The sequence below is a fragment of the Mustela nivalis genome (assembly GCF_964662115.1).
Source record: "Mustela nivalis genome assembly, chromosome: 7".
Classification (NCBI taxonomy): Eukaryota; Metazoa; Chordata; class Mammalia; order Carnivora; family Mustelidae; genus Mustela; species Mustela nivalis.
Genome location: NC_139026.1, coordinates 7,011,677 through 7,029,314, shown reverse-complemented (window position 1 = coordinate 7,029,314; position 17,638 = coordinate 7,011,677). Strand labels below are relative to the sequence as shown.

General features: G+C 41.0%; 2 protein-coding genes across 2 annotated transcripts in view; both read left to right on the top strand.

The window, feature by feature from the left end:
• The window catches only part of L3MBTL2 (L3MBTL histone methyl-lysine binding protein 2), a 529,035-nt gene that overhangs the window by 419,224 nt on the left and 92,173 nt on the right, over nucleotides 1-17,638 (top strand). The gene's annotated exons all lie outside the window — the stretch shown is intronic.
• The window catches only part of EP300 (EP300 lysine acetyltransferase), an 83,575-nt gene that overhangs the window by 46,716 nt on the left and 19,221 nt on the right, over nucleotides 1-17,638 (top strand). The window contains exons 10-19 of the mRNA XM_082739910.1: nucleotides 1,723-1,840; nucleotides 2,697-2,871; nucleotides 7,715-7,792; nucleotides 8,776-8,885; nucleotides 11,005-11,142; nucleotides 11,931-12,368; nucleotides 13,615-13,794; nucleotides 14,002-14,146; nucleotides 15,935-16,053; nucleotides 17,364-17,603. Of these exons, the coding sequence (XP_082596036.1) occupies nucleotides 1,723-1,840; nucleotides 2,697-2,871; nucleotides 7,715-7,792; nucleotides 8,776-8,885; nucleotides 11,005-11,142; nucleotides 11,931-12,368; nucleotides 13,615-13,794; nucleotides 14,002-14,146; nucleotides 15,935-16,053; nucleotides 17,364-17,603 (1,741 nt within the window). The remainder of the gene's footprint in view (nucleotides 1-1,722; nucleotides 1,841-2,696; nucleotides 2,872-7,714; nucleotides 7,793-8,775; nucleotides 8,886-11,004; nucleotides 11,143-11,930; nucleotides 12,369-13,614; nucleotides 13,795-14,001; nucleotides 14,147-15,934; nucleotides 16,054-17,363; nucleotides 17,604-17,638) is intronic.

The window sequence follows — 17,638 nt, the reverse complement described above, 5'->3', positions numbered from 1 at the left end:
CTCAGTGCATTTGAGTATGGTAGTGGTAACAGTGTTTTCTTGTATCCCTAATAAAGCTCTTAAGATGTTGAATGGTGGCAGCTCTCTGTAGTCTTCTGGACCTCTAAAAATGCATGTCAGCGGTTCGTGAGATATCTCTGCGCTGTTTGTTGTGGAGTTGGTAAATGCCAGGCATTTAGCTTCTTTAAAAAAGCTTCGTTACTTCTTGTCAGAGGAAAGAGGGGAAGGGATAGAGAGCATTATAATGTAATGTGCCCAATATCATAAAAGTAGAGTTTGGACTTCACTCATTACAGAGCTTACACTGTGAGTGATGTCCAGCATTTTTTTTCTCTGAGAAAGCAGTCTTTTTTCCATTTCTCCTCCACTTAATAGAAGGGTTTCCTTCATTCCATCCATATTTTATACTGGTTTAGAACCATGTGTCTTCTCTTTTATCTAAATTTACTTTTATCTTACATTAGCCTACCAAGTATATTTTAAGTTTCATTTAGGAATTCAAAAATTCCTATTAGTGGAATTTGACAACAAGGAGAAAACTCCCAAGATTTTAAGAAAATGAGTTAAAAAAGAACAAAATGGACTGACTTTGTGATACTCAAATTGTGTAACTATCATTACCTCATATCAGAATCAGTAGATTATTTGGGGTTGATTATCTGGCTTGACATTAATTATGAATTTGTTATCAACTCAAATATTCTTCTAACCTTCAATTTCTTTCTTGGCCATTTCGTTTTTCCAAATCTTGCACAACTGAATGTGAGATACCCAAATAATAAAATGAATGACTGGAGGGGCACCTGGGTGGCCCACTCATTAAGGGTCTGCCTTTGGCTCAGGTCATGATCCCAGGGTCCTGAGATTGAGCTCCGCATCTGGCTCTGGAAGCCCACTTCTCCCTCTCATACTTCCTCTGCTTGTGTTCCCTCTCTCACTGTGTCTCTCTGTCAAATAAATAAGACCTTTAAAAAAAAAAAATTAATGACTGGAAATACATTTGTCAGATCTTCGGGAACACTAGTGCCAAGCGTTTTGTAGGGAATTGTTAGAAAGGAAAAGACTTTGAATTGGGTGGAATCATTATGCATCTCTGCCCCTTCCACTTCATGTTTTTTATTTTACAAGATTTTATAGTGATTATTAGGTTTTATTTATTTATTTTTTGAGGGACCGAGAGAATCCTTAAGCAGCTCCCATGCTCAGAGCATGGAGCCCGATGTGGGTCTCGATCCTGTGTCCCTGAGATCATGACCTGATCTGAAATCAAGAGTCGGATGCTTAATTTGACTCAGCCACCCAGGTGCCCCGTTAGGTTTTATTTTACTAAGCTGAACAAATTGAGGAGAATAGAAGGGTCTGAAGGCGGTTGGTTCTTGACACTATGACAAAGGTCAGCTTTTCCTCACTAACTTTATGCAAATAACATGGTATAATTTTTTTGGTCCTATGTTAGAGTGACAGGGGCCAGAGGGGAATTTTGCAGTGTCATTTCTTACATTCTGCTCTGGGAAACCTTTTGTTTACCTCCGAGACCATTTCATTTGGGCCCGTATTACTTCCTCTTTGAGTACAGCCCACCCCTTTTTATTATACTTAATAGGCACATGATATAAAAATGAGAAAATAACTAATGAGGAGAAAGTTCAAAGTATTGTGTATTTTGGTGATGAGAAGGAGAAGTTGACATGATATAATAGTGGTAGAATTTTCTCTTTCTAGTGTTCAAGCCATATTTCCTACTCCGGATCCTGCTGCTTTAAAAGACCGGCGGATGGAAAACTTAGTTGCATACGCCCGGAAAGTGGAAGGGGACATGTATGAATCTGCAAATAATCGAGTGAGCATTTGCTTTTCTATATAAAGTCAGAAATGGAGCCGTCTACTTGTGTATTCTTCTTTGTAACATATACAAATAACAGTGTACGTCAGAGGATACCCTTTAGCTTTCCTGTCTTACTCTCCCTGTGCACAGTCAAGATAACAAAGCAATTTTCTTAAAGCGTATGTCATCAAGAATCCTACATTTTTCCTCTTTGTAATACAGTGCACTTGTGTGGCACTTTATCTGGGTTGTCCTTCTGTCAGCTTACAAAGTGGTTGAGCTGTTACCGGCTCTGTGCTGTGTTCACGGGAGTATGGTGAATCAGCTGCTTCTCAAGTAGCAGTCCAGTTTCTCTGCATCATTTGAACTTTGTTCTCTAAATCGGCAGTTTTTCAGAATACAGCGTGCTCATTCCACGGGCTGCAATTGCCAGCATGTGTTCTGTAGACCTGCGTAACGAGAGGTCATGCTCTACTATGCAGGTTCATAATAAAGCCGCTTTTCACGTGATGATTTCAAACATGAACTCACACCCAGAACCGATCGAGGAAAGTGGATTAGGTGGTGCTTATCAGAGGGGAGGGGTGTGCAATGGGGGAGACAGGTGATGGGGATTCAGGAATGCACTTGTGATGAGCACCGGGTGCCGTGTGAAGTGTTGCTTCGCTGTATTGTACACCTGAAACTAATATTAAATGTATGCTAACTAACTGAAATTAAAATAAAAACTTGAAAACAGTTTAGATTTTTACCCTTTGGGTTTCTGCTTCCCTCTTTAAATGAAGCGAATATCTGTTCTTTATTCATTTTTTCTGTTACCTAATGGGAGTTCCCTTTCCTTATCTCTGTTTTATTTCCAATATTCACAAAGGCGGAATACTACCATCTGCTCGCTGAGAAGATTTATAAGATCCAGAAAGAACTAGAAGAAAAACGAAGGACTAGACTACAGAAACAAAACATGCTGCCCAGTGCTGCAGGCATGGTGCCAGTTTCTATGAATCCAGGGCCCAATATGGGACAGCCACAACCGGGAATGACTACCAGTAAGTGCTTTTTGTACGGTTATTTTGGGGAGAAACTGGTAATAAAATGGTTTCTAACCAAAGTCATTAATTTTCATTGCTTGTGTACCTATTCTAGAGTTTCTGAACCACCCCTTTCTTTGCAAAGAAATTAATTCATCCCTTAGTAAAAGAAGTAACTGAATAGTATATTTAAGATTTCTAGTGATAGTAAATACTTAACAAGTCTTGATAGAAGCCCAGGATACTCTTCTCTTAAAGCGACACCTAGAAAATGATAGTCTACAGGTTTATACTGACTTGAACTTGGTAGACATCCAATAAATGTAGGCCAAGCAGGTTCAAAGTCCCCACCAGCCTTCATACATCCGAAACACGAAATAAATGTTACTTAACATTGTCACATTTTCTTCTTGACACAAGATGTTTGAGGGCTAAGAATTTTTTTTTTTTTTTTTTAAACACAAGGGTTTAAAATTCATCTTGACAGTTTTGGTATTCTGGTTATAAGAGCCTTCTCAACCTAATGAATTAACCAGATATCCAAGAGTGTTATACATTCCCTTATTCATTCACTGACTTATTACTGGATTTCAAGCTGTGAAATGAGTTTTATACACATGGTGAAGAACAACACAGGCTAGTTTGAATGCTGTGAGAAAGGCTATGAGAGCGTCAAGCTTGTATTGCTTGAGGCGGGGAACGCTGACTACCTGTAGACGTGCCATCTGAGCCAGCAAGCACCAGCTCATACATCAGGATTTTAGGTGGGCTGAGAAATTCATCTCCCTCAGGCCTTGAAGTAGTAAATAGTAAAGTGGTGAATTCCTGGTTGCCACTGGCCTTTAACAGGCACATTTGTTAAATGCAGTATGCTGGATACATGTTCTCCTAGGGCCAGTGAGAACCTACTGAGAAGTGTTGAGAAGAGCGACAGTGTTTCTGGCAGAGGCAGAGTATACATAAAGGTCCACTGGCAAAGGAAAAGCAGCAGTTTTTTGTCTTTGGTTTTTTAAGATTTATTTGAAAGACAGCCCAAACAAGAGAGAGGAGTAGAGAGAGAAGCAGATAAGCGTGCCTCCCCCACCAAACCCCCCTGATTGGGAAGCCCGATGAGGGGCTCTATCCCAGGATCCTGGGATCATGACCTGAGCCGAAGCCAGGTGCTTAACCAACTGACCCTTCCAGACACGCAAGCAGCCAGGGTTTTTTTGTTGTTGTTCTGCTTACCTCCTAGGAGTAGGTAGGAGAGGAGAACAAATGTTCAGAAACCGTCAAGACTAGAATTGAGTAGACTAATTAGGTGCTGATGGTCTAAACCAGGATTAGGTATAGAGACAAGTGGGCCAACCTGAGATACTTGAGTGTGTGAGAGTTTTCTGAAGTTCTTTAGATGTTTGAGCCAACTCTAAAGTCTGCAGATACTAAATTGTGGTCTTCACAGTAGAGGGAAAGCAGTATGGTATATTGATGCAGACAGCAACAGACATCAATGGAACTGAGTAGCCTCTATCCCTGCCTTATCCCATATGCAGATTAATTCTAGAAGAATCAAAAGTTTTAAATTTTAAAAAATTAAAAGTAGTACATAGAATGTATTGAAGAAAATATAAAATGTATTTTATATTTGTATTTTCTATATGTACATAGAATGTATTAAAGAAAATATAAAATGAAACGAGAAACATCTTTAGATACTACCTAGAAGTTGTGAAGAAAAAAATGACAACAGAAGATACCATAAACAATTTTTAATATTAAAGGTGCTGACTTCCTTAGTGTATGACTCGGGGAAAAAGATGAAACATGGGAAAAGAAAATGAAAGAATAAGTAAAATCAATGTGACCTTTTTGGGGTCTTTAAAGCTTAAAGTGGATATTGAAGACTGTACAGTAACTTGGCTCTGGATTACGCTATTGGGGAAAATTAAAATGTTTTTTTCATTCCATTAAATCTAGTCATTAAATTTCTAGAAATTTGATTTTTAAGTAATGTACAGTTGCACAGAAATATTCTCAATAACATAATTTTTACTATAGAAACATCCTAAAAGTGGCCCCACTATTACATTGCTAAAGTAGCCATACAGCTGTACACTAGAATATTTTAATTGAGGCTTCTCCAGAGCATTCCCTTTTTACCCAAGCAGCTGGAAGATGGAACAGATTTGACCAACCATCTGGAGCCCTCTGCTTAAAGGTGAAGGGCTAGGTGTGGCTGCTAAAGGAACCTCTAGAAGGCAATTCCACCTGCCATGATCCCGGTGAGCAGGCAGCGCACCCTGAGGGGCAGCTCCCTATACAGAGATACATGATCAGGAAGAATCCGTCCTGTGGTCCTCGTGCGGATACAAAGTGCAAGGGAAATTCATTATAGAAAACGTACATGTTCATAGGAAAAATGAAAACAAAAAGGATAGGAAACAAAGTGGAAAGGGTGCCTAGAGGGCTCAGTCGGTTGAGCATCTGCCTTTTGCTTAGGTCATGATCCCAGGGTCTTGGGATTGAGCTCTGCCTCTGGCTTCTTGCTCAGCAGGGAATCTGCTTCTCCCTCTCCCTGCCTGTGTTCTCTCACTCTGTCAAATAACTCAATCTTTAAATAAATAAAAAAAAACACAAACTGGGAGAGTTGACAGAGTTTAAAACCAGATTTGCAATTAAAAAAAAAAAAAACACAGAAGATAAGAATTAAAACAGCTTTATTTAAAAAGGTACAAAATGTGGGGAGCCTGGCTGGTTCAGTCAGTGGAAGCATGTGACTCTTAATTTCAGGGTTGTGACTTTAAGCCCCGCATTGAGCTGTAGAGCTTACATTAAGAAAAAAATTAGTAGAGAGATAACAGATACATAGAAAAAAAAGATTTGAGAGATAATGTTAGATACTATTGCCCATTTTACCAGTGAGGAGCTGAGGTAAAGAGGTAGCTTGACTTGCTATGGTCACACTGTTAGTGAACGGCAGAGCCAAGAATCATACCCAGGCATTTTGCCTTCACAGTCAGCTCTAAACCATGAAGGTATGTTAAATACAATTGTAATTAAAAACTAATAAAAGGGGGTGCCTGGGTGGCTCAGTTGGTTAAGCAACTGCCTTTGGCTCAGGCCATGATCCCGGAGTCCTGGGATCAAGTCCTGCATCAGGCTTCCTGCTTGGCAGGGAGTCTGCTTCTCGCTCTGACCCTCCTCCCTCTTCTCATGCTCTCTCTCTCAAATAAATAAAATCTTTTTTTTTTTAAATCTGGGGGGAAAAAAAAGGTGCATGGGTGGCTGAGTGGGTTAAGCCTCTGCCTCTGGCTCAGGTCATGATCACAGGGTCCTGGGATCAAGTGGGATTGGGCTCCTTTCCCAGCAGCAAGCCTGCTTTTCTCTATGCTTGACACTCCCCTTGCTTGTGCACTCTCTTTCTTTCTCTCACACACAAAATCTTTATTAAAAAAATTTTTTAGGGTGCCTGGGTGGCTCAGTGGGTTAAGCCTCTGCCTTCGGCTCAGGTCATGATCTTAGGGTCCTGGGATCAAGCCCTGCTTCAGGCTCTCTGCTCAGTGGAGAGCCTGCTTCCCCCTCTCTCTCTGCCTGCCTCTCTGCCTACTTGTGATCTCTGTCAAATAATTAAATAAAATCTTAAAAAAAAAAAAACTACAGAGGTTATCTTACGTTCTATAATTTTTATGTATTGAGTGTAGGTTATACCCATAATTTTATAAATCTTGTATAATTGTGGATAAAAGAGTATGTGAATAAATGTTCAGAATTCTCTCCAGTGTTCAATTTGTGTTTTAGTTTATTAAGAACAATACTTGGGACGCCTGGGTGGCTTAGTCGGTTGGGCGTCTGCCTTGGGCTCAGGTCATGATCCCAGAGTCCTAGAATCAAGTCCCGCATATGGCTCTTTGCCCAGCAGGGACCCTGCTTCTCCCTCTCCCTCTGCCTGCTTGTGCACGCGCATGCTTTTAAAAAACAAAATAAGGAACAATATTAGTGGTAAATCCTAGTGGATTTAGTTAGTTGAATTGTACTAAAGCACTTAGTTGTGTGATGATTTTTATTGTTAGTATAGCATACTTGCGGAAGTGACAGGGAATTTTTTGTTTTCCATTGTGTGGTAGGCTTCCCTTTAGAGCATAGTCTGCCACCAGCAAATCTGAGGTCCTTGATACATAGAGCAGTATAATACGTGAATTATTTAAGGTCAGCGTTCACAGTGGGTTTATGCACATAAAAACACATTGGGTACACATCAAATTTGGTCACTGAACAAAATCTGTGGCTGTCTCTTGGAGGTATTCTGCTGCATACCAACCAAAGATTCCAGATTAGTAAAACAGTAGCATATTAAATGCTATAGTAGTCTCTCCCTCTCTCTCTCTTTTTAATTTAAGATACTACTTTATTTTCCTGTCAACACTGAAGGAAAGCAAAATACTATAATCATTTGGAGGCTTTTCTTATATTTTAGAACTAACATTTTCTTTGGGTTCCTAAGTTCATTGCTTCATTCTTTGGAGAGTCAGGCCTAATTTTTCATGACATTACTAAAGATACTTTGTGAGGTTTTTCTTTTTTTTTTCCTTTTCTCTCCTTCATTCTATCAACCCTTCCCCTTTTTAATGGAAAGGCCAGTGGCTAAAAGATGGTTTTCTAAGGGCATCTGGGTGGCTCAAGTCGGTTAAGGGTCCGCCTTTGGCTCAGGTCATGATTCTAGGGTCCTGTGAGGGAACCCTGTGTTGGGCTCTCTACTTAGTGGGAAGTCTGCTTCTCCCTCACCCTCTGCCCCTCCCTCTGTTCATGCATGCTCTCTCAAAAATAAATGAGTAAATCTTAAAAAGTAGAAAGATTTTCTAACCGTTTCTCTGTTCCACTCTAGATGGCCCTCTACCTGACCCCTCTATGATCCGTGGCAGTGTGCCAAACCAGATGATGGCCCGGATAACTCCACAGCCTGGTAAGTTGTAAAAGCAATCCATGTAATCCATGTATCTAACCATGGCTTTAGTTTTTCCCGCAAGTAACCTCGATGTCCTACATGGGGCCTAAACTCACAACCTTGAGATCTAGAATCCCCTGCTCTACCAGCTATGCCAGCCAGGTGCCCCAACCATGGCTTTTTAAAACAGAGTCTCTGGTGTACTACAGGATTATTCTTGCCACCTTGCTTCCTGCCTCAGACCAGCAGCATGTATCATAATTACCAACTTGAGAAATCCGAGCACATTTTGGAGTTGGAGTCCAGGGAGGGAGGGGAAAGGAAATAAGAGTACAGACAAGGTTGGCTGGCAGGTCAGGTGGCAAAGACATGAAGCATCCATTTGAAAACAACTGGTCAGGGCGCCTGGGTGGCTCAGTGGATTAAAGCCTCTGCCTTCGGCTCGGGTCATGATCCCAGGGTCCTGGGATCGAGCTCCGCATCGGGCTCTCTGCTCAGCAGGGAGCGTGCCCCCCCCAACTCTTTCTGCCTACTTATGATCTATCTGTCAAATAAATAAAATCTTTTTAAAAACAAATAAATAAATAAAAACAACTGGTCAAGTGGTGCCTGGGTGACTCCGTCAGTTAAGCATCTGCCTTAGCCTCAGGTCATGATCCCAGGTCCTGGGATTGGGCCCTACTTTGGGCTCCCTGTTTGGTGGGGAGTCTGCCTCTTCCTCTTCATCTGTACACCCCCCCCCAACTTGGGCTCTCTTTCTCAAATAATTAAATAAATAAAATCTTTTTAAAAATAATAAGTAAAAACATCTGGTCAAGGTGGATTTTACTCTAGATTACTAGATTTTATTCAGAGAACAATATATTCATTAACAGTGGCCTTCATTCACAGTTGAAAACAGGTTCCTTTAATTATCCTGATAAAATGTTACAGAATCAGAATTCATTCTTTAATTCTCCAATTCCATGAAGGTATTCAGACCTAATGTTTTGTACTTACAGGTTTGAATCAATTTGGCCAGATGAGTATGCCCCAGCCCCCAATTGGACCCCGACAGACCTCTCCTCTTCAGCACCATGGACAGTTAGCTCAGCCTGGAACTCTGAACCCAGTAAGTGTGTCCTCTTTGTATAATCATTTTGGCCTTTACCTAAATCTTTTTTTGTTGTTGTTGGTTTGTTTGTTTCTGTTTTGTAAACAAACCTTACAGTTGCTTAAACAGCTAACTATACGTGATTAGCGTTTAATGTTGATTTTTTTCTGTAATTCTATTTGACCCTTATGGTACACATGATAAATGATTATATATGTGTTTTAACGAGGAGAATAAGTAGTTATTTTTTTAAAGTGGAGTAGCAGAAAACTAAGCCATATACCACAGTTAGGCAGTAAATACTATAATCCCTAATTTGCATCCATCTCTCTTACCAATAAATTGTATTTAGAAATTTATCCTACAAAATTCATCACTCAGGTACCAAAACGATGTAATTTGGAGAAAATTCATGTTAGGATCTTGTATTATGTACTCTGTTTTGAAAAAGGCTGTATCCTGAATGTACAGTCAGGGATTCATTATGGTTCAATTACGGTACATTTGTAAATTGGAATATTCTATAACCAGTAATTTCAGACTTAACATGGTGGCATAAAACAGGTTTACAGCTTTAAATGAAAAACCAAGTTTCTGAAGTATATGTATTAGAGGATCCAAGATAGTGAAGAACTCTGTTGATTATAATCAATATAAAATAAACACTAAGAAACCCATGGTTCTCTTACAAGAAGAAAGCTGATAAGAATGACAGTCCGCCTTTCCCTGGAGTCTCAATATTTAGTAGCCTGCATATTTTGATGGTCGCCGCTCTTCTGTAATGTGCATCAAACATAGAACCTATCTAGACAGGAAACTGTCTCTTGCAAGAGTGATGTAGGGACAGTTGTTAAGTTCTAGGGACTGGAGAAGAGGGACTCTGAGCATTCACCTCTCCTTATACAAATCCTAAGGCAGTCCACCTTTCCATGTTAACCCCAACCCTTAGGCTTCCAGAATTAGGTAGTGTCTTTAGTCCTTGAGTGCCAGACTGCCGTGTTTTAATAATCTTTCTTAGACTATTAAGTATTTGGCCTTTGTTTTTCTATAATTGCTTTCTCTATTAAAGTCCTATGTTTGTTTGCGGAATTTTAGAAATGAAATTTAATAATCCTCAAGATAAAGAACGTTTCCCCTAAGAGTGCCCTCATATTCCCTTCCATTGAATCACTGTCCCCATTAGACAGCTGATACCTTGATTACTGTCACCATGGATTAACCTTACCTGTTTCTCGTCTTCACATAAATGGAATTATTCAAATGTACTCTTGTGTCTGGCCTATTTGGCTCAACATAATGGTTTTAATGTTCATCTGCATAGTTGTTTATGGCCATAATTTGTTATTGCTGAGTAGTAGTCCATTTAGTGAGTGTGCCACAATGTGTTTATTCTTTCTGTTATTGATGGACATTTTGATTATTTCGTTGACTTTTTTATGAATAAAGTACTGTAAACACCCCCCCGCCATGAAAGAAATGAAATATAACAATCCTCAAATATTTGTGGACCATGAATGCCACCAAGTTCAGCCACAAATCTTTTTTTTTTTTTTTTTAAGATTTTATTTATTTATTTGACAGAGAAAAATCACAAGTAGATGGAGAGGCAGACAGAGAGAGAGAGGGAAGCAGGCTCTCTGCTGAGCAGAGAGCCCGATGCGGGACTCGATCCCAGGACTCTGAGATCATGACCTGAGCCGAAGGCAGTGGCTTAACCCACTGAGCCACCCAGGCGCCCCTCAGCCACAAATCTTTGTAAGATTTTAATTGTACTGATTATAGATTCTTAACGGTTTGTGCTACTGCAACATCATGATGTGAACACAGACCTTGTGAAGGTGTATTTCACTGTCACTTAAAAGTATGCAAAGAGTGGTTACCTCTGTACCTTGTCAGGTGTGTATCGGAATTGGTTTGTCTGTAACCGCCCGTGATTGGTTTAGAGTAGGCTTGGGTCAGCTGTAAGGCTGTTCTCCATTATCTTTGTATGAGAGTCCAGTGTTGTATTTTCTTCCTTTTCTACCCAACTTTCCCCTCAGCAGAGCCACAGCAGAGGTGATTCTAACTGTAGTAGAATAACCATAATGAAGCAATTGGTGCTCTGGGTAATGTTTGTTTGTTTTTCCCCCCTATGCAGCCTATGGGCTACGGGCCTCGCATGCAGCAGCCTTCCGGCCAGAGCCAGTTCCTTCCCCAGACTCCGTTCTCCGCACAGGGAATGAATGTAACGAATATGCCCTTGGCTCCGTCCGGCGGGCAGGCCCCAGTGTCTCAAGTACGTCTCACCGACGGGCTGCTGCTCCTGTTCTGGGGGGCCTTAAACTTCTCTGATCCAGGTTTTCACAGGGAAGGGTGGGAGCAAATAATGGGTAAAAATAGAGGCTTTTTAAGTTTTCAATAAGAGCAATTATGGACATATGGTATTCTGGACATGAAAAGATTATTCTGTGATATAGCAGTGCTGCTAATTGTTACAAACGAAGAAAGAGGTTAAGTTGATCATTGTAACCGTTTTTTTTTTTTTTTTTTTTTTTTTTTTAAAGATTTTATTTATTTATTTGACAGACAGAGATCACAAGCAGGCAGAGAGGCAGGCAGAGAGAGAGAAGGAAGCAGGCTCCCTGCTGAGCAGAGAGCCCGATGTGGGGCTCGATCCCAGGACTCTGAGATCATGACCTGAACCGAAGGCAGCGGCTTAACCCACTGAGCCACCCAGGCACCCCATTGTAACCGTTTTTTAATAGTAGCGAACACTTCTGAAAATGAAATCTTAGAGTTGTAATACGGAAGAACGAACTGTGGCTAAGGAGAGCATAACCAGGGAGAAAATCCTGTGTATTCAACTGTCCCATGCCCCTGAAGTGGCCGAGGCCCATGCTGTTGTGGTTTGTTTTGTTTTCGGGGATTTTCGGGTGAATTTTCTTTGAAGTCTACTTAATTATGTACTACGTTGGTGGATTATGTGAAGTTTTGACACATTTTGAAATGGAAGCATATTGCTGTGTAAATATTTTCTTTTACTGTGTTCTCAAGTGCCATCTTGTTCTGTTTCTCATTTAACAGGCACAAATGTCCAGTTCTTCCTGCCCTGTGAACTCTCCTATAATGCCTCCAGGGTCTCAAGGGAGCCACATTCACTGTCCCCCTCTCCCTCAGTCAGCTCTGCATCAGAATTCACCCTCTCCAGTACCTAGTCGCACCCCTACGCCTCACCACACTCCCCCAAGCATAGGGGCTCAGCAGCCACCAGCAACAGCAATTCCAGCCCCTGTTCCTACACCTCCAGCCATGCCACCCGGGCCACAAACCCAGGCTCTACATCCGCCTCCAAGGCAGACACCCACACCACCACCAACGCAACTTCCTCCTCAAGTTCAGCCTTCACTTCCTGCTGCTCCTTCAGCTGACCAGCCCCAGCAGCAGCCTCTCTCCCAGCAGAGTACAGCAGCATCTGTTCCCACCCCGACAGCGCCGCTGCTGCCCCCACAGCCTGCGACTCCAGTAAGCAGAGAGTTGGGTTCCCGCAGAACCCTTTCAAACTGTACTGTAGTGTTAAGATTATTTATATGCCGGTTCTAGTTTGTATTGTGTTGTCTCCCCAGTTAAACTAGAATCTCTTTGCAGTTAGGGACTTTATTTCCTTTCCTGTTCTTACTATAATTAGTACCTAGCATAGAGGGAGCTCAAAGACTTTGTTTAGGTCTGACGCTGGCCGTGGTATGTTTTGCGTTGTGTTTTGAGACTTGAGGGCATATAAGCAGGTGACAAGGGGAAAGAATCCATAGTATGTTCAGCACATCACAAACACTCTGAGCTTTAGTATTTGAGAGTAAACGAACAAAACCATAGATTTATGAATGTCTGGTCCTAGCCACAGTTAGAAAATGATGACCTAAGGTGAGAAAAGTATGGGTCTTGAACAGTCCTTAGCTTCCTTGTGAGAGATTCATCATGTACATAGCAGAGATCTAAGTTCCCATCTAATAGTTGCATCTTTACTAATAGAATTCTTTGTGTCAAGGCTCAGAACTTTCTGCTTGCTTACTGATACCTACATTTTAGTTCTCTGTCATGTTGGTGAACAGAAAACTCCATGAGTCATAACTACTTCATAAAACACCATAAGTCAGCAGTGGTTCATCCCACCCTCTGATAGGCAAGGAACAGTAGAATGCAGAAGGGAAACTTTTGATTAGGGTTCCTGAAAATTCTGACTACTCATGAGGTTTCTTATTGGAAGACCTAGGAAAAGAGATTACTGGTTATCCCATTAGAATGTGGTGATTCAAAACAGCCACTCTGTGGGAGTTCATTATATGTTCTCTACTTTTTCTATACCCTTGCAGATTTTCCCACTGGAAAGTTAAAAAAACAAAACAAAATAGCTATTCAATCCATCTTTTCTTTCCATTTCTTTCTAAATGTGAGTTTCTCTGGAGTAGTCATCTCTGAGACCCTAGCCCTCACACCCTGGCACGGGAGGACAGCTAATGCAAAAACTGCTGGTGTCTCTCACATGTACGGTCAGCCAGCCAGTTTTGCAGCCAGTTTTGCAAGTCCTCAGTCTTCTGTTCTAACGCACAGTTTACTTCAAGGGAGCGGAGTAAGCCAAGGACGTGAAAGCACCATAAATGAATGTAATGAGAGGAGCCTAGATTTGGGTTGTTGATCACGCCATCCTGTGGAGCTTAAACTCTGGTTGTATAATTGGCAAACTTTTTGTGTGTTTTCCTCTCTTTATGCCCAGCTTTCCCAACCAGCTGTAAGCCTTGAAGGGCAGGTATCAAACCCTCCATCCACTAGTAGCACAGAAGTGAGTTCTCAGACCATTCCTGAGAAGCAGCCTTCACAGGAAGTGAAAATGGAGGCAAAGATGGAAGTGGAGCCACCAGAAGCAGCAGATGCTCAGCCAGAGGATGTCACAGAGGTGAGAGCAGGGCAAGGACTGCTGTTGGTTAGGGCCTCAGTCTAGGAACCCAAATTAGCATTCAGGTAATTAGGTCTCATTTCGTTGGTTTCCAGATGAGAAAGGGTCTTCAGGTATGTCTACAGGACAGAGGTTATAAGATAATGATCTTGTTGCTTCCTGGTGGCAAGTCTTTGGAATACTAAAAGCGTTTACCTTGTCTTTCAGAGTAAAGCAGAAGACTGTAAAATGGAACCTACAGAAACAGAAGAGAGAGGCACTGAATTAAAAACTGAAACAAAAGAGGAGGAAGACCAGCCAAGTACTTCGGCTACCCAGTCATCTCCAGCCCCGGGGCAGTCAAAGAAGAAGAGTAGGTCTCTTAGGCTCTCTGTTCCTGGAGACAAGGGGAAAAAAAAACCCAAGACTTGGAATAGAAGGGGATCAGGCTTCTTGGGTTTAAGAAATTGATTTTAATGTGATTTCATTAAGCCTGGAGCCCATTTTGCCTGGTCTCTGGGTTATTACTAATATTGGAGAAGACTTTTTCTTTTCTGTAGGTGTAGTTCCTTCCTGCAGTCATTGGGTCAGTTGCACCCATCATTTCTTCAGGGTGGGCTGGTTAACAACCTCTCAAAAAAATTCTTTTCCACCAGAGGAGAGAGATTGTTACATATCCTTGAGTAAAATGCAGGAATCAATTGCAGTGACCATAGTACTGTTTGTTGTTAACCTGGGACTAGGCACTGTACCACCTGCCATTGTCTCCTCTAAAAACTTGACAGCATCTCTGAGTTACCGATGCCTGTTTTACAGGCAGGGAAAACCTGAGGCTTAGCAAGGTTAAGTAGCTTGTCCCAGCTTACTCAGCTGGCAAGTGAACCCAGGGGGGCTGATTGAGTCTCTGCTCCCAGCCAACTCTTAAATATTAATGAGTCAAGCCCAGCAAACAGCTCTGCTTCACACAGAGTGTTTCTCTCTTCAGTTAATTCCCACAAAAACTGATGTACCAACTACTGTAGGACTAGAACTTCTCCTGGCTGTAATGATGCCCTCTGTGGTAGGACTTCTCTTAAGAGAGGAGTCTGCTGGCTCCTCAGATTGGCACATACAAAGTTTTTCTGTTAATAGAATGCAGTTTAGAATGTTGGAGTTGAAAAATTATTTGTATTTAAATAAGATTTACATAACTGAAGTGGTATTTTAATATAGGCTGTAAGAAACCCAATCTTATTATTAGAAATCTGTCTTTAAAATAGATAATTTTGCAGGTTCAAATTTTGTTTCTTTTGAGTACAACCAGATATGAAAAACAAAGTATCCTCTCTATTTGTTCATTTTTTTTCATGGTCGCCCCCAACATCAAGTGAAAAATATCTGAAGTACTAACAGATAGCCCCTCCTGAAGATAAAAATTAATTTGTAAATAGAAGTAAGAAGGCCTGGGCTGAGAGTGTTTTAAAGCCCAAGATTGAACCTTTAATGAATAGCTTCTTAAATAATAGCTTAAATTAAATCCATTGTCAAATCTTTCCTGATGTTTAGGACATATTAACACGCTAGGATGAAATTTGATCAACTCAGTCCATTTTTTGGCAGTAACAATTTAGTTCTCTGTTTAGACTTAAACCTAACATTGGCCATTATAGATGATATGTCCTTCTCAGCTCTAAAACACCAAGCTAAATTTAATGAGGGACTCTTCCCTCAGGGTTTCGGATTCCTTTAGCGTTTAGATAATACAGGTCTAATTTCTGACTTATTAAATACTGTTATCATGAATAAGGCCTTACTTCTGTTCTTGTTCAACAGCATCGCCTGTCCCTCCCCATCGCTAGTATATTTTGAAATGTTTTTTTGACAGGTCTGTTCATAAATTTTTGGAATGTTGGGGATTCTGTTTCTACTTGGTCAAAACTATCTTAACTGAACTTCTGACTGAAAAATTAGCTGAGTTATGAAGGGTGTTTAAAGTTGACTAGACATGGTGTTTTGAAGGTGCTAACTGATGCGGACCAGGAATTAGAAATAGGAAGTGTGTCCTAAATGATACCTTCATGGAGATAACGTTGGGCAGATTTGTGGTTTGTGAGATATTTTTATAGCTTCAACTTGAGCATTTCTTCTTTGCTTAATTGATAATTTCAAATGTGCTCTTAAGTTTTCAAACCAGAGGAGTTACGACAGGCACTGATGCCAACTTTAGAGGCACTTTACCGACAGGATCCAGAATCCCTTCCCTTTCGTCAACCTGTGGACCCTCAACTTCTTGGAATCCCTGTAAGTATGTGGTGGTACTTTCAATTTTTTTTTTAATTTGTTAATAGCTTTATTCAGATACAATTCACATAATATACAAGATACCCATTTAAACTGAATAATTCAGTAATTTTTGTGTATTAACAGGATGTGCAACTACGGCTAGTCTGTTCTGGATCATTTTCATCACCCCCAAAAAGAAACCCCATGTCCATAGGTAGTTACTCCCATTTCCTCCCCCATCCAACCACTAGTCTACTTCTGTCTCTATGGATTTGTTTATGGGCATTTCATTAAATGGAATTAAATAGTATGTGTTTATGACTGGCTTCATTCAAGGTTCATCCATATTATAGCATGAACCTGTATGTCGTTCTTTTTGTGGCCCAGAAATATCCCTCTGTATGGCCACATCACATTTTCTTTACCCATTCGTGAGTTCTTAGACATCTGAGTTGTTTGCACTTTGGGGCTGTTGAGGGTAGTGCTGCTGGGAGTGTTCATTCACGTGCAGAATTTTGTGTGGGTGGATGTTTGTGTTTCATTGGGGTATATTCCAAGGAGTGTGATTACTGGGTCACGGGTTTATTTGGTAGAAAAGATGGACGAAATTAGTTTCATCTGTTTCTGAAGTTGGCCTTTCTACGCTAGGCTGCTGGGAGCCTTCATTTGAGGCTTCTAAGTGGTGTTGAATAAGGCATTGGAGTGCTTACGGAGGCAAAGTTCTTAGGAATTTCTTTCTTTCTCTAGTTTTCTGTGACCTCAGGTCACTGATACCTACTGGGCTTTGTTTTCTCATCAGTAGGCCCTTTTTAGTACTAATGTTATGACAGGCCATTTGCCTTCTTGGTCTTTAAATGGATCACACATATACTGTAGTAAGGAATCTGGGGTTTCGGTAGGTCATCAGCCTACTATCTGGAAATTCTGCATAGTAGCTCTGTTAATCTCTCTATAGATTAGTAATTTAAAGAAAGAAGTGATAAGGGTGCCTGAGTGGCTCATTTGGTTGAGTAGCTGACTCTTGATTTCACCTCGAGTCATGATCCCAGGGTCCTGGGATCCAGCCCCATGTGTTGGGCTCCGTGCTCAGTGGGGAGTCTGCTGGAGGATTTTCTTTCCTTCTGCCCTCCCCAAGTTGATACACTTGCCCACGTGCTCTCTTTCTCTAAACAAAATTTTTAAAAGAAAGCTAAGGGCATCAGTCAATTTTTTGGATATTACCTCAGGTCATTTCTGGAAAACTCATGATTATAATAGGAAGACACACCATCTGCCGTAAAACATACTGAGACTGAGGTAATGTTGCTTGGTGCCACTTACCTTTCTAGGATTACTTTGATATTGTGAAGAGCCCCATGGACCTTTCTACCATCAAGAGGAAGTTAGACACTGGACAGTATCAGGAACCCTGGCAGTATGTGGATGACATTTGGCTTATGTTCAACAATGCCTGGTTGTATAATCGGAAAACATCTCGGGTATACAAGTATTGCTCCAAGCTGTCTGAAGTCTTTGAACAAGAAATTGACCCAGTAATGCAAAGCCTTGGATATTGTTGTGGCAGAAAGGTAAGAAATTTTTCACCGGTAATTAAAAGCTTGAC